Source organism: Mesoplodon bidens (assembly GCF_964165515.1).
Source record: "Mesoplodon bidens genome assembly, chromosome: 9".
In the NCBI taxonomy this organism is placed as follows: domain Eukaryota; kingdom Metazoa; phylum Chordata; class Mammalia; order Artiodactyla; family Ziphiidae; genus Mesoplodon; species Mesoplodon bidens.
Window position 1 is genome coordinate 9,596,850 of NC_138166.1, and position 24,821 is coordinate 9,621,670.

Here is a 24,821-nt window from a genome sequence, read left to right on the forward strand (position 1 = left end):
TAATTGATTTTAACTATAGCAAAGATCACTGGTGTCAGGATGTCAGGTGAAATTCTCTATTTAAATCTCTCATTATCACAGAATATTTAAGAGAAAGCTGGCCCACCATGCTCGGAACTGTTTCCTACTTCCTTCCTCTCACCAGAGTCATTAGGGAAAAATGCACTAATAGAATTTTCTTTAAATAACAAAAATACTAGCTCCTTTTCAAGATTCCTTTAGAAAAGGTTAGCAGACATTTGGTGCTGTCCAAAATGCCCAAAAGACATTTGGTCCACTACAAAAAGTCCTTGATATTTGGTCCTGTCCAAAACCATTTGATGTGGACCAAACAAGCTCATGGATGTTTTGGATTGACCAAACTTCAAGGACCCTTTGGTGTGGACCAAATGTCTTATGAACCAAATGTCTCATGGATGTTTTAGACAGAACCAAATGTCCTGCGAGGTTAAAAGAAATCTGTTTTTTTTTCCCTCATAACTTTTAAAGTAAGTTCAACTACTTATCCTCATGGGTGTTCCACTTGGAAATTTTGATCTTAAAGTCCAAAGAGACACATGGAAATTTTTAAAATTTTTCACAAAATTGAACGAATGATCTTTTCCCCCTCTGATTTTATGTAACTGAGTAGATTCCCAGATGAGTTATGAAACACTCCTGAATATAAGTTATTTGAAACAATAGTATGGTATTATATAAGTTAAAAGCACCACGGCTATTGCTATTGCTAGTGCATTAAACAGACCAGAGAGTCTTTGATACTTATGCTGGGGGTGTAATAAATGATGCTTGTGTCACCTGGGTGATCAAGTTTCACAGCTGTGACGTCTGCTAGCAAACAGTAAATCACTTGAAATAGTGGCAAATTTCAATTACATGTGCTAACTGAGGGTGACCCTAGACTTCATTTAGTCATTGATTCCACATTTTTTTCTTCACCAGGGAAGCTAAGGACTGTTGACTCCCATTCTTTTACCTTAACCCATTTAGTTTATTAGTAAAATTGTCATCTACGAGAAAGAACAGGAAAGATGAAGAGAAAAAAAACAATGAAGCATTGCCTATAAAATCTATTCACCTATATTTACATTTGAGTATTATAAATTATTTATTATTCTTGAGTTCAAATATATGATTTCAGTCTGCAAAGTTATTAAGTCTTTACATGGGACATTCTGAAAACTAAAGGACCTCTTAAAGAGATTTTGATAAATATTATAGCGACTATGAATGTCTGAGAGAGAACTTTTCCCTACCAAATCTCACTGCTCTTAAATTATCAGATAAACTCCAAATTATAGAAAATTAATATGCTGACTAAATGAATCTGAATATTTCATTGCAGGCTGAGGCTGTTCATTCTACACTTCTTCCCTGCACATTTTTACTGGGTTTAATCCTGTTTTAGCCCAAACTCCTCCTTGTAACTAAAATGCATTTCCAAATATGAGAGAATAATTGAGCAAATATTTTATTTTTAAAAAATGAAGAGTAACATGACTACTTTTGTTTTAAGCTCTGAGAGAGCACATTTTCTCTTAAAGGAGTGGGTAAATGAGTTCCTCATTACCTTCATTTCAGACTAGCAAAATGAATCAAGTTAGGTGCCACCCCCTGAAATATGGAGACTTCCCTGAAGTAGTGAAACGTGTGAGGGCTGCACAGCAGAGCAGCAGTGGAAACAGAAATGCATGGTGTGCCCATGTGTAAGCGGGTACCGCCTCTCACTGGCTCTGGGTTTTATTGAAATGAAATAGCCATTTGACTAAATTCACAAAATGGAAATGCTCTTTTAGGCATTTTAAAAAATAAAGCATTAACCTACTAAGGTTCTTTACCTGTGGTCGGTGGTTCTTTGTTTCACAACTTCAGTAAGAACTGGATTTATGAAAAATTTTTAAGTATATTTTTTAAAAAAGTGATGTTTGGGGCTGATAACTTTCATCAGTTCTCACGCACAACTGTTTTAACTGGATTCAGTTTTGAAGTGCCGTGCAAATATTTGAATTTTAGTGGACAACAGCATGTTTACTGACCACTGAATTCATCACTTTTCTTTCGATTGATTTTTCTCCTGTAAACATAACTTGGGTACAATATATATTTCTGCTCCTGGGACACCAATACGGTATAAAAATTATTGGAAATTAGAAGTTGCTAGTGTGTAAAATGTAGATGTCACCCTTATTTTTGTTAATGTATCTTCATTCTATTACCTTTGAGTCTACAACATAATTCATCCTAGGAAAATACTTATGACGAAATATAAATCTGTGTATGTTTTTTCCTTTCTTGGATAAAGATAATTATTTTGAATATTTTCCTTTTTAGTTGAAAGGCTGATCTCACATTAATTATATAACACAATTCAGAACTAGCCCGCTGGGTGTATAAACTCTAATGCTAAATAAACTGGGATACAGTGAAACCTTCAGGATTAAATATATTACATGGGATAAAATAAACTAGATACTTCAGTTTCTATGCTACAGAAATATGAATTCTGGCATTATATTCATAGATATGTTTATTTCTTATTAATCAGAAACAAAAAAGAATTTACCAAGCATTTCCAGAAATATTACTGAATGGGTGAACATTCTAAAATAGGCATTTATTCTAAGCTTGATTAACTATGACAAAAATTTAATTTTGTTTTAAGGTTTATAGATAATTAATTCAGTCATGGTACATTATTTAAGATGTACTAACAAATCTATTTTTTCAAGAAGAACTTCACTACAGACTCATATCTGTCTGCAGGAATGTTATAATATCTTGTTAAGACTTGAATTATGAGCACCTATTATTTTAATTTGCATCCAATTAATTCTGTTTGTGTTATAATTTCAACTGAAAACTCTTCAATTTATCAGTGTTCTGAAGCTTGTATGTTTAATAAATTAAATATATCTGTTGCCATGAAAGGGGTATTCAAGCAGCATAAAATAAGAACCATGTTATAAAAGAACAATGTTATATAAGAACCATGTTATAAAAACTAATTGACTTTCACAATTTGATAACTAAATCTTATTTTAATTACCTAGCAAGGTTTTTTCCTCCTTTTTACTGTGGAAGCCAGTCTTTTGGCCACTTTTTAAATTAATGAATTGGAAACATAACGTGTGATGGAGGGGTGAAAAACACAACTTTGTTACTAAAAGCTCCATCATAAGGAGGATGTGGGAGAAAAAAGGAGAGGCATTGAAATTCAAGTCAAAAAGCAGAAAAGCAAAGCATAAGAGATGTTGCGAAAAGAAAATTAGATGCAAAGAAATTGAGCTAGAAGTACAACACAACAATTGCTTTTATATCCTTTTTCAAGAATGTGAAATGAAGGTAGTCTTGGTGCCAGAAAGAAGTACCAAGTGACAACAAAAGGCTCACTAGCCACATGCTGATGGCTAGTGATTTTATTGCTTTCAATTTAGAATGCTCATGTTTCATTTTACATATGATCCAAGGACTTACCTTTGGCAAGCAAAATCTAATCATCTAAATTAAAGTAACCTACTACTGAACAATTTGGCATAAACCAAAATTTTTTAAAAACTGGTTTATTCAGTGTGCTCTTTCATTTAAAAAAAATTCATTAAAGTTCCTAGGTGGTTAGGAAACAAAGTTTAAAAATAATGTGATAAAATTGCTCATCTAATATTTTTGGTTTGCAAGGAGAAAATAAGAAGTGTAAAAGTAAAGCTTTATACAAGAACTTATAAAGTCACAAATTATTTAGATATGATATATATATATATATATATGTGTCATGTATATCATATGTCATGCCTGTCATACCCGTATTTTTAAAAAGGCATATAATCACAAAGATGCACCATGTTTAATGAGATCCATTGATGCTGCCAATTTTATTACTGCATTCTTTATTTTTTACATTTGAAAATAAATTATAAAGTCACTGCTCCTAATTTTGAGATATTTGCAATAGGACTCATAAATAATACTGCAAATTTTCACCTGAACTGGAATTGCATAGGAAAACCTTTTGTTGGCAAAAAGTTCAGTAAAGACAATGTATTTGGAATAATGTACATAAATAGCACATACTTACCAATTCTCTTGGACCATATGGCTCACAGAAGGTGACAGCATTGCCATGCATAATTGCACCACACTGTTCTCCAGTCTCACAGTTGTTACATTCAACCCTGTGGGAACACAGAACACAACCTCAGGCTGTGAACTAAGTAGCACAATGTGGTTTATCACTCAGGTAAAGAAAGATGTAATAGTTGTTGTTATTCAGTTGAAATCAACATTTCGAGGAAAATAATGGTATTTTGTATTGTGACATGTTAAAGAAACATAAAAACAGAAAGATTTGAACTTCAATCCCAATTCTTTCAGTTACTCGCAATGGTGGGCAAGTTACTTAACCTCCCAAAGTTTCAGTTTTCTCATCTGTAAAATGAGGAAAATAATATTGATCTAAATATCACATAGTTATCATGAGGATTAAATGAGAGAGTGTATATAAAACAGAGTACAGAATCAATCTCACAGTAGGAACTTAATGGCCATTGGTATTATTATCAATCATTACATAATATACTATGCCCAATACAAGTATTTTGCTAATATGAAAGATAAGCAAAGTAATATACACTTATATAATGAACTAAAACCATATATCTCTGAAATCAAAAGGTGTTTTACAAATTTTAAACCTTTTTCTTTTGAGTTATGATTAATGTCAATGTTTAAAGTAACTGTCCTCAAATAGATTTGCATGTCTACGAAATATACTATGTAAAAAATAATGGAATCAGATTGTACTTAATCCACATAGTAATATGAAATAAACACAAATTCTAATTCAAGCAAATTTTGGAGACTGAGTTAATGTTAACCTTGTAAATAATTTAATTAGTTGCTTTATTACTATAAAGTGAAGTGGCTAATAAAACCTCAGAACAGAATCTCAAAAATAAATATATCCATGTCTTCATTATAAATTGACAATATGAATATTTTGGATTTGACTTTGCATATTTACAATGACATTGACAATGATTTGCATCATGATACTTCAACCTAGAATCATTACATGTACAAAGAAAGAATTATGTTTCCTCAGTCTGAACCTCAAAGCACATGAGAGCTGTATTTCATGCAGAAAGGACATTTTCAAAGACTTTCACATTCTAGGTGCCAAACATTATGCAAAGGGCACCATGCCCTTTGTTTTTGAAGATCATTGTATCAGGCCCTTTCAGCTGTTTGCTAATCTCAGAGAAAAAAGGGAGCAGGAAGCCCTATTCAAATAGGAAGAAGACAAAAGTGTGAAAAGATACCAGGTAGCCCATAAAGCCAAGAGGCAGAAGCACAATAAGTAAGTAAAAACGTGGCAAAAAAATAGAAGTATTTCCTATATATGTATTGCATGGAATAAATTATTCTAATCTTTTGAGCTGTGTTCCTATACAAAGGAGATCAACAATGTCAAGAAGCTTTGCTTTTTAAAGCATAAACAGAGAACAACTTCTGATATGGAATTTTAAAAGGTAGTATCTCAAATCTTAGTAGGAGATTTAAATCTTCTCTTGATTACTGTGAAGCAAGATTCTAATAAAATGTCCTTGACATTAGAAGAGGCATAGTAGTAGCTTCATAAAGGCAACAAATGTGTCTCTTGTTCACCATTTTATGCCTGGCATGTTGTATTCCATAAATATTTGTTGAATGAGTGAATAAATATAAGGCAACTTCATAAACAGAACTATTATTAGGGCCTGAGATCTAAAGCACTTCAAATAGAGCCTGGCATACTTCAAATAGAGCAAGCATGATGTAATCATTAGCATAAGTGTTAGCTATTATTATTATTATGGATTTCTACCATTGTCATCCAGAACAGGTATATTAGTTTTTTCCCCCACAGGGAACCTACTACATGAACTTCTTACTACTATTTTTCTGTTCTTAAAACTATACATTAGGGCTTCCCTGGTGGCGCAGTGGTTGAGAGTCTGCCTGCCAATGCAGGGGACACGGGTTCGTGCCCCGGTCTGGGAAGATCCCACATGCCGCGGAGCGGCTGGGCCCGTGAGCCATGGCTGCTGAGCCTGCGCGTCCGGAGCCTGTGCTTCGCAACGGGAGAGGCCACAACAATGAGAGGCCCACATACCGCAAAAAAACCCACAAAAAAACAAAAACAAAAAACTATACATTAATTTTTCCCAAGGAGTGTGATTATGATAAAAGTACAGAGAAGTAGCACTGAAATTATAGTGTGCTTCTTACTTATTGATAGATGAGGATTATTTGGCCTCCAAGGCATTGTGAAATGGCTCAAAAGAAATATAAGCTTTGATAGAGAGAAATTAAAAGATTGTTCAACCCTCACAATGACTATCTGCCATTTTCCTCCAGTGATTCTAAACTAAAAGCATCATTGTTGATGTGAAGTCCGAGGTCTGATATTTGAATTCTCATAGCAATCATTCTATCTATAAATATTGATCAGCACTCCCCAAATCAACTGTATATCAGAAAAACTGTATCTGTATAAATACATGTATTACAAGTCTCCATCACCTACAGTTTTTTTTTTTTTTTTTTTTGCGGTATGCGGGCCTCTCACTGTTGTGGCCTCTCCCGTTGCGGAGCACAGGCTCTGCACGCGCAGGCTCAGCGGCCATGGCTCACGGGCCCAGCCGCTCCGTGGCAGGTGGGATCTTCCTGGACCCGGGCACGAACCCACGTCCCCTGCATCGGCAGGCGGACTCTCAACCACTGCGCCACCAGGGAAGCCCTGTAATTTATTTTGAAAGCACATCCCTCTGGGTGGTCAAATCCAACCCACTCTTAGATGCCAATGGTGTTATTTATTCATTTATCATTCATTCATTCATTCTTACAATTAACAAGCATATGTTGAGAACCTACAGGCATTATGATGAGCTTTAGTGGTACAAAGACCAAAACAAAGAACAGTATTATTTTCTTCCAGGAGTTTACACTCCAGAAGGAATGGCAGGGAAACAAGCACACAATTAAAATACAGGGTGCCAATGCAATGATAGCTATTTACTGCATCCTATGATGTGCCAGATATTCTAAAGCCTATTTGAATCTCTCAACTTCTCTATAAGATAGTCATTAGTGTCCTCGTTTTACTAATAAGAAAACTGAGCTTCAAAGAAGTTAAGCATTTGCTCGAATCCTACAGCTGTGAAGTTGACAGACTGGCAGTCTGGACCCAGGACTTGCTAATTCCAACAGCCATCACGTTTTCCATCGCTCCTCACTCCTTAAAATAGGAGTTCGCGCTGGCTGTGATGGTACCTAACTTAGACTAAGGAAGTAAGGGAGAGCTCCCAAAGGAGGTGGTCCCAGAACTGGTCCTGAATGAGAAATAGGAGTTAATCAAAGAAGAAAGGTGATGGTGTCATAGGGCACAAGGAATGCAGAGATTATGATACAAGTAAAACTGCTACTTCAGTGTGTTAGTGTGCCTGGAACCACACTGGTACATGAAGAGGGTGGCAAAGGATGGGGCTGGAAAGTGGCAGCCAGTTCATGGAAGGTCTCATGCGCCATTTACCAAGTGATAGATACTGCACTAGGAACTCTACAAACAATGCCTCAATTAATTCCTATACCCCGCCTTTATTTTTGTCCACATTTAGAGGATGCTAAAACTGAGATTTAGAGTCATTAAATGATTGTCCAAGGTTACACAGATTGAAAATTATAGAACTGGGATTCAAACTCCTACTATTCTGTTTCCAATAGAACTGGGATTCAAACTCCCACTATTCTGTTTCCAAAGTCATGATACAATCCAACTTTTAGGAAAATTACTCTAACAAATAATGGATTAGCGGTAGAAAAGACTGGACTGTTGATATAACACAGGTAGGACACAACAGTGCCTTGAAATAAGGTGGAGATGAAGAAAAGAGTGCCACTTTTTAATAGAAACATAATACGATCCACATATGTAATTTTCAACTTTCTAATGGCTACATTAAAAATAAAAAAAGAAAGGTAAAATTAAGTTTAATAATATGTTTTATTTAACCCAGTATACTCAAATTATATTTTAACATATAATTATACAAAATTATTAATGATATAGTTTACATTCTTTTTTCATAAAAAGTCTTCAAATTTTGGGGTGTATTTACACTTACAGCACCTCTCAATTCAGACTAACCACAGTTCAGGTGATTAATAGCTGCATGTGACTAGTGGCTACCATACTGGACAGCTCAACTCTAGGGAATTACAGGGCTTGGAAACTGACTGCTTTTCTGGTTATGCTGACAACTGGAGATGACCAGCTGACAATGATTATATGTACTTGAACTTCAGGGAAAGGAGATTAGCACTGACAGGACAATTTAAGATATAGTTGAAATCATAGGAGTGCATATTATTGGGGGCCAGAGGGAGAGGGGAGGATATACTAAGTGAGGAAAGTAGAGGTCCAAGAATGGATCCCTGGGGAACAACTATATACTTAGTCTGGTTTCTGGAAAGCTCCAACCATCATCGTGACCCTTCAGTGTGTATCCATCTGAGGCTAGCCCTGCATACTTTTCCATGATTATTGGCAGTGGGTTCATTTCTGTTCATGTTCCTAACAATCCTAATATTTCTGTGCTGCCCATCAAGGTGACTTTTCTAACAGTGAGTCTATAACATGACCTTCCTAATATTTTTTCTACCATTAAAGTTAAGCATTGTACAACCACTTACATGAGTGCCATCGTCATAAAGGAAAAGAAAAATCACAAGTTCATGATGAACACAATGACTCTGATGGAGGCCAACTAGTACAAAGGGCAACTAGGAGTCATGGCTTCCCAGAAGGAAACAGTGATCCATTTCAGAAAAACAAGGTAAGTTTTAAAAACCTACAGATGTAAATAAGCATCCAAATTTCAAGAACAGGAATTCTTGGCTCATCCCAGAATCTAAAGCAATGCTTATGTGCTCTGAGTGTCTGAGTTCTTCCCTCCTGTCTTTCTCAGAAAGCCCCTGTGTCTAACAAGTTAACTTGGTTGGGTGGGGTTGGTACCTAACCCCAATGGGTGCTCCCTGTGAATAATACTAGTAGTCCAAAATTCTACTCTTCCCTTATGAGTTGTTCCTAAGAATAAGGGTTCAATTTGCTGGATAATGAGCAGTCCAATTTTCTTTAGGCTCGGAGCAAAAAAAAAAGTGCTATTTATTTCTAACATTTAAACTGTGGTCTCCCAACCGAATTTTCTCAAGAAAATGATGGGCTCTGTAAAGTTAGGTAACATATTCTTCAGAGATTGGTGGGAAGAAGAAGTTTTAAATAATCCCAGTTAAATAGACTTTTATTTTTCAATTTAAAAAGGAATGTGACCTCCCGGGCTAAGGATTAGAAATGAATTGCTTCTCTGCTTAAGAGTAAAAGTAATACCGAATATTTCTCTAATCTAAGAAAACTTGCCCCCTCTTTTTCTTTTTCTCAATATGAAAAATAGAACATAAGAATCTGACTAATGCCACAGCACATCATACGAATCGCCCAGCTCAAAATATAATCTGCCATGAACAGTATGATTAAAAGACAATTTAAGGGAAATGCTTGCTATCCCCGAAGACCAGGCAAAGCCTGAATATATTGAGCCCTCTCTGAACCTATTTATCACACGCTTAGGTACCACATGAATCTCACCTATTACTACAGTTCACAGATCATTGGTCGTTCGAGTTAGAGGGCATCTGAAGTATCACCGAGTCTCATCACCCCCTCATTTTACAAATGACAGAACAGGACTAGAGGCTAGATTCCCTGACTCCTTGTCTAATATTCTTCCTACTCCACTCTAATGCAGCCAAGAAGAGAATTCTACAAAACTCATGAGCATTTCAAAAACGTTTGTCATCATTTTTACTGTCAGAGTTTATCTGGAAGAGCTATAATGTCTTTTCCTAAAAGTTCTTTTTTTCATTTATAGGATAAGGGATTTTGCTTTGCTAATGAAAATGTACAAAAATAAGAGAAATGTCAATGGACTTCACAGAAAATGTTCAGAATGAATTCACTGGACTGAAGTACATAATCAAATTCAATATTCCTTTGGTTATGTACATCCTTACATAATTCATCCCTATTTTATATACACACTATTACAGTACCGTTTTTTCACTAACAAAAACATAAAGGAATCAGTAAGGATGAAGGCAGGTACTTGTTGACCAGCACGTCTAGGGTCCAACTGGAAACATAAAAGAAAAAGAAATGTTTTGAACCAAGATTTGTTTTTCACTCTAACAAGCTCCTTGGCAGTTTGAAACTTGTTATTTTGGTGTCAATTCTTTGTCTTTGTTTTTTATCAATTAGGTGGCTGTTTCTGTTTAGGAATTATATGCAATGTGCATTTGTGCTGTAGAGAGCACACTTCTGAAGGTATAATTCTGTTTTTAATCATGACTTTAAAATTAATAGGCTGGAAACCACGCCAAAGCCCCTGTTCAGGAGGCACAGAGGAAGCTGGAGTGAAATGTCCCTGGAGTGCCCTGCAGTCCCCATGTCCTGCAGTGACTCACACAGGACTTTCCGGACACAGGAAAGCGGAGGAGGATTAATGAGAAAATTGGGCTCCTTCGCACAACCATAGATTTATGAATGGTTGGTGGTGACATCATCCTGATAACAATAACTAAATAACTAAAATATTATCTTCTCAAGAGCAGTCTCATTACGCAGCTCATTCTTCTTTTTAGATCAGAGTGAAATCACTCAGCCTTTAGTCAGTCACTCTGCTGAAACAAGTTAATAACCTGGAAACTCAGTGACAATCAGTTATCATCAAATTCTCATTTGAGATACATGCCGTTTGTCCCCAAGACCGAGGACATCGTATTATCTATCCATAATTTATTGCCTCTGAAGGATTCAGTGCCTGGTATTCTATGAGTCGGAACTGTCTATTCACCAGCATTTCTGAACAGAGATATTAAAATAATTTTAATATTTGATCTGATTATAAAAAGTACATTAAAAATGAAAAGAGAAAAGAGAAATCTCTTATAATTTCCTGACCCAAAGATAACAAGTCTCTTCCTCCAGTTACAGCTCACAAGGCATGTGCTGACACCATCTGATGTGTGGGCTTGCATGACAAGGCCAGATCAGGGACTGGTGAATCCACCAAAGTAAATAGGACCCTGCCAGCCCTGTGGGAGCTGGGCAGTCAGCTGACTTCTGGAGATGACGGAGCTCCTTGTAATTTCCACTCAAACCTCAACAAGGAATCAACTATACTCCAATAAAAATTAAAAAAAAAAAACCTCAACAAGCAGAACACTCAACTTTTGACCATATTTTTTAGCAAAGAGACAATGTTTTATAGTAAAAAGGCATGACTATTGTGAAAGATCAAGCTTAAAAAAAAAACCCTTGTAAAATCCTCTTCTCTTTGTAAATGTGGAATATTTTTAGAAAAACAGCAAGGAAAGTTCACTCTATAAGACTGAGAATAATATCACTTTCAACGATGTCATGTCTTTTTTCTAAGGAGCTAACACTCTAAATGTGAAAATGACGAACTCCATTTATAGCTCATTCTTTCTCATTACTTCTCACTGAGGAAGGTAAGAGAACTCTTCTTATTTCACCAGGGAGTTTAAAATTTTGATCTATCCTTTGCTAACAGGTATAATGGCAAATATTATTTGGATTAAAAATAACCCTTCTATACCCTACTACTGCATGCAATATTCTGACCTCCTACTATGCTGAATTCCACTACATACTGCTTGAGGAAATATTTTCTCATTTGTTTCAAATGTACTTGACATTTAATTCCATTGAGTGAGTTCTTATTTCTGTCATATAAAACAGAGATTAAAGAAGGAAATAATAAGCCTCCAGATTCACACCTTATTTTATGAGTAGGACACCTCCTGGTTAACCTTTCTATTGTAGATGAAGTTTTCCCCAGAGCAATTACATCATGGTAAGAGGAAGGAGAGGGAGGAAGCAAGAGACAAAGGTTAGAGGAGAGTTTAATAATAAGAGAAAAAAGTTATTAACAAAAGAGAGGAGAGAGTGAGAGACAGTAGAAAAAGGTGAAGTCAAGAGGGAAAAGATGAGACAAAAAGTAGGAAAAGATGAACGTAAGATCCAAATATTGGACCATTAAACCCTAAAAATCAAATTATAATTCCACAACCCCAAATACAGTGATAGATTAGAAGTTCTGGCAAAGGTGTGTCATCCGATGAAATATTTAGTTTGCCAGACTTTTCTCACCTACTCAAGATCTCCCATAGCCACCTGGTCTTGAAAACGTGTAAGGTGTATGTTCCATGTTACATGGGTAAGCCTATTAGGTGATATGTCTTCCAAGTGATCATCATTACAAGAAAATCCCTTGGACATCCTTCAGCAGTGATGTGGAGCCTTTGATGCCCATGGTTCGTGCTCCCCTGCACTCAACACTGTCTTCCAAGTCTTACTGCCCATTGGCCTGGTGGACATTGAGCAAAGTGGATGCACTTTTATCCAGTTTTTTCCCAGTGACATTGTTCATCAGACTTATTAATACTTTGTTCTGATTACTTGGAAACTCCATTTACATTGTGGTTCTCATACTTGGCTACTAAATGGAGTCCCCTCTGCTGTAGTTCTCGATGGGGGCTCCAAGATACTAAGGAACTTTGAAGGAGTTTTACTCTTCACTTGACTTCTTCTCTTTTATGGGCTAATCTACTAATCACTGAATAAATAAAGCTCCAGCCAGAATAACTCACCCCCAAACTAAAATTTCAGTCTTTTTAGAGTCTTTGTTCAGATAATTATTTTTCTCAAAGCAAATAAACTTTAATAAGCCAAGTCACCAAACTTTTTGCTCCACTTCTGAATAATTTCTCCAATAAATTTGTATTTTCAAGAAAATATTACATGCAGCAGAGTCTGTGATCTCAACTTCTCTAGTCCTGTAGTATGATCTTTTACATATAAAAATGGAGATGTCCTAGTCTTTTCTTGATTCAAGCAACCCTATGCAATGCCAGTCACAGCTTTAGCTTCCTTAGCAGTAAATTGTGGGGCTTTCTGTATGATAAGCCAATTGACAGACGTCTTCATTTGCCATAGGATCTGAGACAACTTCATTTGTGTCTTTCTTCTTGATGTCTCATATCCCTGTCAGCATCACAACTTATTCATCTAAGATGCTTCTTCTGACGAGTGACTCTTGTTCTTCCCTGATCTCTGCTGAATAGGACATCTCTGCTATTATTATTGTGCTGGAGGGGAAACATCTGTTGTCTTCTAGTTGCTATTTGTCATCATGTTTTCTAACAGTCCCAACATTTCCCACTAGAACATCAGAGCCTAGTGATATTATAGCTCTGGATGCCTTCTGTGATCTTCAGAAAACAAGCATTAAAGGGATAATCTGTTAAGCAAAACAAAGATTCCTTCTAGATTTTGTAAGTGCTTAGAGAGTAAAGACACCTCTTAAGAAAACTTAAAATGTTTTTAAAAATTCATTCACTTTTTTTAGTTCCTTTAACTCTCTCTCTCCCTCTCTTTGAACTCTTCTTAACCCAAGTTATGAATCAGAAATGTCTCCTATTTCTTAAGTTTTCTCACTGTTTTTTTTATTACTGTTGAAATTTTTTAAAATTAGTTTATTTTATTTTTTTGGCTGTGTTGGGTCTTGGTTGCTGCGTGTGGGCTTTCTTGTGGGGCAAGAGGGGGCTACTCTTCATTGCGGTGGCTTCTCTTGTTGCAGAGTATGGGCTGTAAGCACGGGCTTCAGCAGTTGTGGTGCATGGGCTCAGTGGTTGTAGCTCTCGGGCTCTAGAGCAAGGCTTTGTAGTTGTGGCACATGGGCTTAGTTGCTCCGAGGCATGTGGGATCTTCCCGGACCAGGGTTCAAATCCGTGTCCCCTGCATTGGCAGGCGGATTCTTAACCACTGCACCACCAGGGAAGGCCCTGCAATCTTTTATTGAGGTAAATTTGTACACAGTGTAATATATGGATCTCAAGTTTTGACAAAGGTATACATCTATGTAACCCATGCTCCCTCAAGATTATATATAATGTATTAATCACCCCAGAAAGTTCCTCATGCCCCTTCCCAGTCAATTCCCCATCCCTGAAATAATCACTAACCTAATTTCTAGCACTTTAGATAATTTTGTCTATTATAGATTTCATATAAGTAAAATCATACAGTAAGAACTATTTTGGGTCTGCCCTTTTCCATTCAACATAATATTTTAAAAATCCAATCATGTTGTTTCAACTATCAATAATTCATTCCTTTTCATTGCTGAGTAGTAGGCTACTGAATGGATGTATCATTGTTTATCCATTCTCCTGTTTATGGGTACCTGGGATGTTCCCAGTTTTGGGCTAAGAGGTGTATTTCTTTTTAATAAAAAAATCAAGATTTCTCTCCATTCATATGGAATACTGGCAGTGTTTATATCATACTAAAATAGTTAATACATAAAAAGAAACTATGGGGACTTCCCTGACAGTCCAGTGGTTGGGATTTCGCCTTCCAATGCAAGGGGTGCAGGTTCAATCCCTGGTTGGGGAGCTAAGATCCCACATGCTTTGGGGCCAAAAAACCAAAACATGAAAAAAACAAAGGCAATATTATAACAAATTCAATAAAGATTTTTTAAAAACTATAAAAATGTAGCTGAGACACAAGTAGTAGATGCTTAAGTGAAATGTTGAGATAGAGCACATTTGTAGGTTCTTACTTTCCTTCTAAATTTAGTTATATGAGGTTTTTCTTCCTACCTTTTTTTCTTTTTGGTTGTGGGGCTGTCTCTATAGGAACAAGACCCTACTGATCCCCCTCCATCTTCAGGAGTGTAATCACACTGAGCACACTTGATAATGGAGAATTGTCAGTAGTGCTGATAAGTCGGTGTTGCTCCATCCACTCTCTCTCTCACCCCCTTGGGTTCAATGGTACATTTGAACAGAAGAAGTTACTATTGTGGTTCAGAGGTCTACCTGCATGCAGCCCAGCATCAGGGCAAAGTTAAAGTGGAGAAGCCTCACTCTCATCAAGCCTAAGGTGCCACTATATTCCCATGAAGGGGTTTTGCTGTTGTCTTCATTTGTAACTTTATTTCTCATCTTTCATTCATACAAAGCAATCAGAAGTGGCTTAGAGAATGGGAGATAAAAGGTCACTTCTCTGGCAGAGCCCCAAAGAGATCTGGGGTCAAAGAGCAGAAGGATCCTATACTCTACATCTCAGGGAGGCAAAAGGACCATAGCGGCATGAGAGCACATCAGAGCATCACAAAGACATCCACAGTCCAGGCCCAGGAGCAGCAGAAGTTTTCATGCCCTCAAGCAGGGCTCAAAACAGAGCAATTGCCATGAAGGAGTGGTTAGGACAGGTGTGAAGGCTACCTGTGTGGACCAGTCACCAAAAACTGGATGAGATAGGGAAGACTCAGTGAGCACCTGCAGGAACAGAGGACTGGGGGACCAGAGGTGCATCCCCACCCTACCCCTTGCTTTTGAACTAATAAGTTTTCTGAAACTTAGCTACAACACCAAAAAAATGGGAGAGGGCAAGCCAAAGTTGACTGAAATTAAAGTTTTCACCACTGGTAAAAGGGGGAGAGTGAAAAGAAATTAAGTTGGATTATAAAAAAAATAAAGTTTTATTTCTCTGATACCCAAGTTTGTAGACAGAATTCATAACTGTGACACCTGTGTAAGCCTAAACAATTTCTGGAAGGACTGGCAGAAACTGGTAACAATTCATGCCTCTAGAGGGAGGGAATATAGATCTAGTGTAGGAAGGTTTATTTTTATTATTTTTTAATACTATTGAAATTTTCACCAAGTATATTTAATTTTTAAATCAAATCTAATATTTAAACTAAGCAGAGAGACAGTACATTCAATATTGAGTTGGTGTAAAAAAGTTTCTTGGCTCTATTCCAACTGCCGTCATAAACTTGGAATAATAACTTGGTTGTTACGTTCATTCATAATAATAATAATATTGTTTTATGTTCCTTGTTTTTTGTGTACAGTCATTTGTACAGAAGATAAGAAATTTGCATATCAAAAGTTACATGAAATGAAGTGGAAAAAAAGTTGATTTCATTAGATGAAGTCAATGGAAGCAAATACGCTGTGCGTGATTAACTTTTAAACTGATCTCTCTCCCCATCACTGCACAGACGGGACTTTAGTTTCATAATTTCTCCCTTTGCTTGTCCTTAAAAATTACAAGTTAAATAATGCATATGATGCTTTTCAAATTCCATGGAAGAAATATGCTCATAAAAGCATGTTTTTCTCTTGTAGCAAATTATTGAGTGATTATTGAGTCTCGGGAATTTGTCCAAAAGCAGCACACCAGGCCTCATGCTTCTTTCTATCTGGTGGTGAGTGGTTGTGGCAAAGAGTTATAAGTTGTCAGCAAGGATTCTCCTTTTCAGTTGCCACAAAGCTGCCCAGTGGTTTCTAATTCCATGGGGTAAAAAAATCAAAGACAATATCATAAGGGACAAAATTCACATGTCAATATGTATACCAAGAGAGCAGAGATGTCAGCAGAGTGAAAACTGCCTCTGAGATTCCAAAACAACATAGGACTTTGTTACTTTATTGGAAAAATTTCACTGGAATATTTGATTGTATTTGTTTCTAACTTTAGGGAGCTTATGTCTATTTTAAGGGGGCTTAAGCATCTAATACCTTCATTTTCCCCTTCTCTCTGACTCTGCTATACTGTCATTAATATATATTCCATATATTATATAATACAGATATATTTAATTTGAAGTCTGTTTTTCATCCAAATACAATGAGGGAAGACTTGGGGACTCATTTACATAAATTGGCTGAAGAGTATTTTAATAATAATGATTTGGGGTCATATCTGGGCTTAGGGGAGGCATGTAGACCAATGTGCAGATATTCCACAGGAGGAAGAAAGAAAGGGAAAAAGGGAGGGAGAGAGGGAGGGAAGAAGACAGAAAGGCAGGGAAGGAGAGAGAGAGAGAAAGAGAGGCGGGGAGGGAACTGATTTGTACTGAGCAGCGTCAATACACCAGGCGAGGTGCCAGACCTTTTCAGGCTCATCAGACTTAAAAACAATGCTGTTTCATTAGGTCCCATTTGTTTATTTTTGTTTTTATTTCCATTTCTCTAGGAGGTGGGTCAAAAAGGATATTGCTGTGATTTATGTCATAGAGTGTTCTGCCTATGTTTTCCTCTAAGAGTTTGATAGTTTCTGGCCTTACATTTAGAAAATGAAGCAACTGACAAAGGATTAATCTCCAAAATTTATAAGCAGCTCATGCAGCTCAATAACAAAAAAAACAAACAAGCCAATCCAAAAATGGGCAGAAGACCTAAATAGACATTTCTCCAAGGAAGATATACAGCCTGTCAACAAACACATGAAAGAATGCTCAACATCATTAATCATTAGAGAAATGCAAATCAAAACTACAATGAGATATCATCTCACACCAGTCAGAATGGCCATCCTCAAAAACTCTAGAAACAATAAATGCTGGAAGAGGGTGTGGAGAAAAGGGAACACTCTTGCACTGCTGGTGGGAATGTGAATTGGTACAGCCACTATGGAGAACAGTATGGAGGTTCCTTAAAAAAGTACAAATAGAACTACCCAGCAATCCCACTACTGGGCATATACCCTGAGAAAACCATAATTTAAAAAGAGTCATGTACCAAAATGTTCATTGCAGCTCTATTTACAATAGCCCAGAGATGGAAACAACCGAAGTGTCCATCATCAGATGAATGGATAAAGAAGATGTGGCACATATATACAATGGAATATTACTCAGCCATAAAAAGAAACGAAATTGAGCTATTTGTAATGAGGTGGATAGACCTAGAGTCTGTCATACAGAGTGAAGTAAGTCAGAAAGAGAAAGACAAATACCGTATGCTAACACATATATATGGAATTTAAGAAAAAAATGTCATGAAGAATCTAGGGGTAAGACAGGAATAAAGACACAGACCTACTAGAGAATAGAATTGAGGATATGGGGAGGGGGAAGGGTAAGCTGTGACAAAGTGAGAGAGTGGCATGGACATGTATACACTACCAAACGTAAGGTAGATAGATAGTGGGAAGCAGCCGCATAGCACAGGGAGATCAGCTCTGTGCTCTGTGACCACCTAAAGGGGTGGGATAGAGAGGGTGGGAGGGAGGGAGACGCAAGAGGGAAGAGATATGGGAACATATGTATATGTATAACTGATTCACTTTGTTATAAAGCAGAAACTAACACACCATTGTAAAGCAATTATACTCCAATAAAGATGTAAAAACAAACAAACAAACAATGCTGTTACGACAGTATTTGGCTCACTTTTACTGACAAGGAAACGGAGTTCAGAGTGGTAAAGCAAGCTTTTTGCTTTTCTCAGATACCCAGCTGGCAAGTGGTTAGCTCAAGAGTCAAACCAGACCAGCCTGATCTCAAAACCCCTGCCACCTTTGTTCAACAAAGCCATCTCTCAAATGATGAGAGCTTCATGGTTTTTATTTGTTTGTTTTTTGTTTTGTTTTTTTAATCTTAAAGAGGCTAGATGAAGGAGATTGTGGGCAATAAGGGATAAAGTAAAATTACTCTGAAGCACATTTGATAGAAGACAGAGGTATGTGGCTTTTTAAAGTAAATAAAAGTTTTTTTAAACATTAGGAAAAACCATAGCTTAAGTAAAAGGGACATAAAATCCATAACTTCGGTCAAGAAAGCATCTATCAGATCAGTCATGAAAATGGGTGAAGCAAAATCAATCATGTTTTATTGATTTTAAAAACAGCAGAATTTGGACCACATAAAAGTCACATTTTGTATTTGTCAAGAAAACTCACTGAAGAAAATGAATTAGCTTGACAGAGATGAACTTGCCTTGAAAGAAACAAATCATCTGATAACATTTACACTAGTGGGATATAAAAAAGCCAAATGTGAGGAGAACTAGAGAATTTTTCTTGGGTAAAACTAGTGCTTAGAAAGTTCTTTTTTTTTTTGGCTTTTTCTTAAAAAAGATTTTCAATTTATTTTAGGAAATTTATATTTAGGATATGTTCAGAGGGAAGTGAAATTTTGTTGATAAATTATTTCTTTAAATGGCATATCAATTTTAAGACTTTATATCTCTGTCTAGTCTGATTTTTTTGTGTATTTACATTCTCTAGATCTATATTTCTTTCTAGAAAAGACATAAAAAGTTTCTCTGTCTATATTTAGGCACCAACACTCTCTAAATCTTTATGTCATCTTCAACTGTCAGGTCAAGGACCACTTTCTCCAAGAAACTCTCACCAGAGTCATCCCTCCTTTTTCAGAACTGCAGTATGCTATTTGTAATCCTCTATTACACTTAAGGATTTCTATCCTGGATTATAAACTTTTTAAAAATATGTTTTTAGTGTCTCCTCTACAGAATTATAAGCTATTTGAGAGAAGGAACCACATCCCTTTTTAATGTACTATATAAATAAAATAATTACTGCTTGATATTTGTTAAACAATGAAAATAAGGAAAAGCAAATGAATATCATACTCTGACATTTGAGGACGAAATGGTTTTATTCTCTTTCTAGTCTTGAGTATTGCTTGGATTTTGGTTGCAACTTGATTACATTAGAGTTTCTAATTTATCTTGAACTCTTAATCATGTACACAAAAACATTTAGCACCACAGAAAATCCACATTCATATATTCTCTCAAATTACGCAGACTATAGGTCTGGGTGGATAGACGCATTTCTTCAAAATCAGCAAAAATACAACAAACTGCCAACAAATTTGTGTATCCATTTATGTGTTCAACAAGTTTCTAATGAATGCATTTTGGTTCATTATTTCTTTACCCTCCAAAATCCCATGGAGTTGCCTCTAAACGGTCTTGGAAGGAAAGACTGGAGTATAAATGAGGTAACCCAATAACATAGAAGCTATTTGGAAGTATGACTCAAATCATCTGTCATTTTCAGATAAACCATTTCCCTTCTTTCGTTTGGCAAAATGCAATTATTAGACATAGTAAAGCATAATGTTTTCTATGTAAAGAACTTGTACAACTGAAAAACAATACTGATCACACCCATGGCTTTGAGGGGCACCTAGATTCAGTTCTTAAAGAAGTCAAGAAATAGACATTCTTCAGCTAGGTGCTTTGTGACCACCTAGAGGGGTGGGATAGGGAGGGTGGGAGGGAGACGCAAGAGGGAGGAGATATGGGGATATATGTATATGTATAGCTGATACACTTTGTTATAAAGCAGAAACTAACACACCATTGTAAAGCAATTACACTCCAATAAAGATGTTAAAAAAATAAAATAAAATAAAATCACCATGCTGAATTGGAAAAAAAAATATAAAAAAAGAAATAGACAATCTGCAGGTGACAGTAAGCCCAGTTCCCTAGTTGAGCAATTCTCACTGATACCTTAGAGCTAAAGAGCAATTTCGTTTTATGTAACTACCCCAAAGGAGCAGTCAGAATCATTTAAAAAAATTTTTTTGCATTATACAGACCAAAGTGAGGCATGTTCGTATAACTTACCATATGTTTGGATTCAATTCCTTTTGGTGATAGGAGTCAAAGTCATCTCGTAGGATAATACTGTCGCTATGAATTTCAGCTAAAAGAAGAACAAAAATTTAGAAAAGGATTATACTAAACAATAGATTTAGCTACACAAAAGAGTCAACATGCTGCATTTATGAGGAATAACCGTATTTTAAATTAAAACTGGATTTTAAATGAGCAGATGATTATATTTGCTTTGTCCCTAAACTACTAAGTGAAAGAGTAACTCTGTTGTTTAGAAGTCTGGAAACCAGAGCCCCCAAAAAGAACCCTACCAAGGTGTCACCAGGCTGCAGAGGTGGGAAGACCAAGGTCGGCACTAACCTACAAGGAGATGTCACTCAAGACTTGCCCCTCATAGCTCGACACACCCAGAACAAGGTCAGTGTCTAACTCATTTTAGAGCATTGAAGGGAACAGAACATTGTGACTATTTATCGTCAGCTAACATTGCTGGTATTTACTAACCCATTTCTTCTTCTCTTTCCTACTATCCCTCTTGCCCTGGCTTGCTTTCTCTCATTCCCTATATTCACTCATTTTTTATTTAATGTGTTTCAAATTGTTAACATTTTTCCCCCTTAGAGCTGCACAGGAGAAATTATCTACATGAATAAGTAAAACTCCCAAATAAAGTCATGTTAGAAGTCAGGAAGAATGCCAGGGAACCATCCATAGTCTTAAATATATTATCATTACACTTGAGATTGTATTAAATACTTATCTTTAAGCTACAGAAGAATTCGAGTCATGCCAAAAGCAAAGAATGTTTTCATAAACTGTAGAGTATGTGATATTTCCACTGAACAGAGGGTGGACAAGTAAAAACAATTTCATGACCAACTACAATGTAAGTAGGCTCATTTTTAAGGTTGTATGAGGAATGATAATTATTTCTACTCGAGTTGTAAAAAATGAATTTAGTGCTCAAAAACCTCCTCATCTGATTCCCATGGTTTGCTTGGGAAATTTGTTTCAGCTTATATAAATTCTCTGGGTCTGTATAAATTTGTTTGGACTAGTTTACACATGCTTTTTGGGAAAATTAAAATCATATGATCTGATTAATAAAACAACCAAAATTTTTTATTTTTTTCAAAAGTGACATTTTACCCTTTTTGGGGGGCTCACTTGAATATAATTCACTGAAATCACTGGGTAATTAAAATCACCTCCAAATATCAGGAAGCACACTTCTAAATTCTCTTTGCTACCTGCAGCCGTCCTCGCCCTCTGTATACCGGGTATGCCAGCAGGTAAGCACATAACGAAGACTGGGAAACCAGTGAATCAGCATGTATTGAGAGAAATGGCTGTTCACACTCGAAGCCTTAGGCCTGACAACAGGGAGGATATGGATTTACACTGGAGAGAACACTGTGATGTCTTCTGTGCGTGGGAGTGATTTAATGACTCCTCTGAGCAATTAGATGCGGTGCCTGAAATGCCTACAGGGTACCGCTCTCTCAAATACCGAACCTGGTCGAGGCTCAGCTGGGCCACTGCGGGTCACCAGCCTGCCTCGGCTGCTAGAAGGCATGCTTCTAAGTGCTTGCGTTCATCTGCCAAAGAAGAGGAGCCCCAAGCTGTAGCATTACATAAAAGTAGGGCTTCTCAAGGCAGATTTTCCAAAGAGAAAAATAAATTAATTGGGTTTATAGGTTGAAAGAGAAAGCCCAAGAGACAAATACTGACCCATCTGTAAGTCCCACAGTGAGAGACATCTGAAAAAGCTGGAGCCAGCTAGGATGACTTCTTTTCATTTTTATTAAATAGTGTGTGTAGGAAACTGCTTTTAAAATAAGTCTTCACTGTCACCTATGAGAAATTTAACTCTTAAAGATTATTTGCTTTCTAGAGGTATTTTTAAAAAGGCATGGGTAAGCCTCTATGGTTATTTGTTCATGTATTTATTTCTTTACAAACATTATTATATCATTGACTATATACTTTACAAATATGAATTCATTTAATCCTCATAACAACCATAGGAGGTAGGTACTATTATGACTTCCATTTTATAGATGGGGAAACTGAGGCACAGAGAGGTTAAATAACCTGCCCAATATCACGTTGCTAGCAAGTGGTGAAAGTGAGATAAATCCAGTTGGTTTGGCTTCAAATCTGTGCTATTAACCACTATACAACCCTGCCTCAAGAACTGTGGCCCACTAAGTACATGTGAATGAAAAGATCATGAGAAAAATGAGAGGTGGAAACTTTACATGGTGCCATTAAAAAAAGCATTTATTTAAACAACCTCATTTTAATTTTTGAAGAAATGGCCAAATTATTTCTCTTTTTACAACCCAATACTACTTTGAGCAGATATCTCAGACCTGAAAGGATCTCAACTCCTCCATACTCATAGCTCCTTGCCCATTGCCTCCATGCTCTACTGTTTATGATGGGTAGGGGCTGTGGGGAAATTTCAGCATTAGAACACTGTGTAAAAAGATCACACTCAACAGGATCCCAAGGATAAATGTACTAACAGGTTCAAAAGTCCCCCCATTAGCCCCAGCTGGGCAGCTGGATCACCTCATAAGGTGAGGTCCCGGGTTCAAGCATAATCTGGACCTGAGCCTGATTTCAGTGAATGATCAGCGAATCAGAGAGGGCAGAGAGTTTCCTCACCTCTGTATCACCTGCTCACATGGCAGAGGACTGAAACAAGTAGATCTAGTACTAAGGTCAGTGACATCGGGGTCTCAAACACTTACCTAGATGCGGGTGCATACTGGCCTCTGTTGGAGCTGGACCGAGAGAGAAAAAGGGAAAGATGATTGATTAGCAACAAGAGCAAAATCCATTAATAAACAACCACAAATACAGTTACAAAACTTAGTCATACTAAACAAATTAAATGGCTAGATAGAACCTTCTTAGAGGAGTAAGAAGAAAATGCCAACTAACACCCTAAAATAAGAGGGCCAACTCACTATTCATTATATTTAAAAGTCAAAGTGAAAAGTAGAACCCCTTACATACAGGGCAGTTATTTATTATGCAAGTTTAGTCAGGTATCCCTTGAAACACACAATATAAATGTGATGTGAGCACCCATTACATGCCATGGGCTGCTGTGGGTGTGAGGTATAGAGACAAAAAGCACCATCCTTGCCCTCAAAGAGCTTACCATCTGGTGGAGACAACTACAATATAGTGTAATAAGTGCTACAGGAGAGTGTTCAGAGGTCCTGGGGTGAAAAGGGGGAAAAGAGAGGGATACTAATTTGAGGCTGCCCAGGAGAAGAGGGTTGTTAGGAGAGGCTGCTGAGTTTTTGTGTTTTTTTTGCGGTACGCGGGCCTCTCACTGTTGTGGCCTCTCCTGTTGCGGAGCACAGGACCCGGACGCGCAGGCTCAGCAGCCATGGCTCACGGGCCCAGCCGCTCCACGGCATGTGGGATCCTCCCGGACCGGGGCACGAACCCGTGTCCCCTGCATCAGCAGATGGACTCTCAACCACTGCGCCACCAGGGAAGCCGTAGGAGAGGCTGCTGAGTTTTGAAAGACTAGCAGGAGGAAGATAGGTGGGGGTAAGGGAGGGGAGATGTGCTTCTTTCTGGAGTGAAAGTGAAATGGCATTGAGAGGTAAAAGAGAATGGCCTTTCACAAGAACCACAACAATTTCAGCATGACTAGAAGGAAGTTTAAGAGGAGGGGGTGGAAAAGTGAAGTTGGTAAGATTGGGAGGCCAAGATCATGGAATTGAATGTTAAGGAATTTGGATTTTACCATGGAAGCATGATGATCTCCTGAACTTTTATCAGCAAAGGAGTGCATGTTCAAATATGCATTTTACAAATGGGCACTCTGATAAGAGTTAGGAAATAAGGGACACTGGCCAATTAATACTTTGGTTATGTTTTTTTCTCAAAGGACTTCCAAATCTATGAAGAAATATTGCCAATTCACTATCTAAAAATTAGAACTCATGACAGATACTTTAAAATCTTTTACATTCATTAAAGAAGAACTTCAGCTGGATATTAAAAAAATTAGTTTCTATCATGATGGTCAGTGCTTCAGTTATGTTAGATGAAAAATCCAGAGTTAAGAGCATTTTAAAACTAGAGACTGATGTTTGTCTTACTGCTGCATACCAACATATTATATATATTGAAAATACTTGTGCTCAGTTGTATGAAGTAGATTCTGTGGAAAGTGTCATAGATACAGTTGTTAGAATACACATGCAAATGCTCTGAATCAT

At 36.9% G+C, this 24,821-nt stretch overlaps 1 protein-coding gene across 1 annotated transcript in view; it reads right to left on the reverse strand.

Annotated features, from left to right (window-relative positions):
* Nucleotides 1-24,821, reverse strand: part of RELN (reelin) — a 532,619-nt gene that overhangs the window by 252,443 nt on the left and 255,355 nt on the right. The window contains exons 5-7 of the mRNA XM_081244879.1: nt 23,328-23,360; nt 20,578-20,656; nt 4,073-4,169 (exon numbers count right to left, since the gene is read on the reverse strand). Of these exons, the coding sequence (XP_081101005.1) occupies nt 4,073-4,169; nt 20,578-20,656; nt 23,328-23,360 (209 nt within the window). The remainder of the gene's footprint in view (nt 1-4,072; nt 4,170-20,577; nt 20,657-23,327; nt 23,361-24,821) is intronic.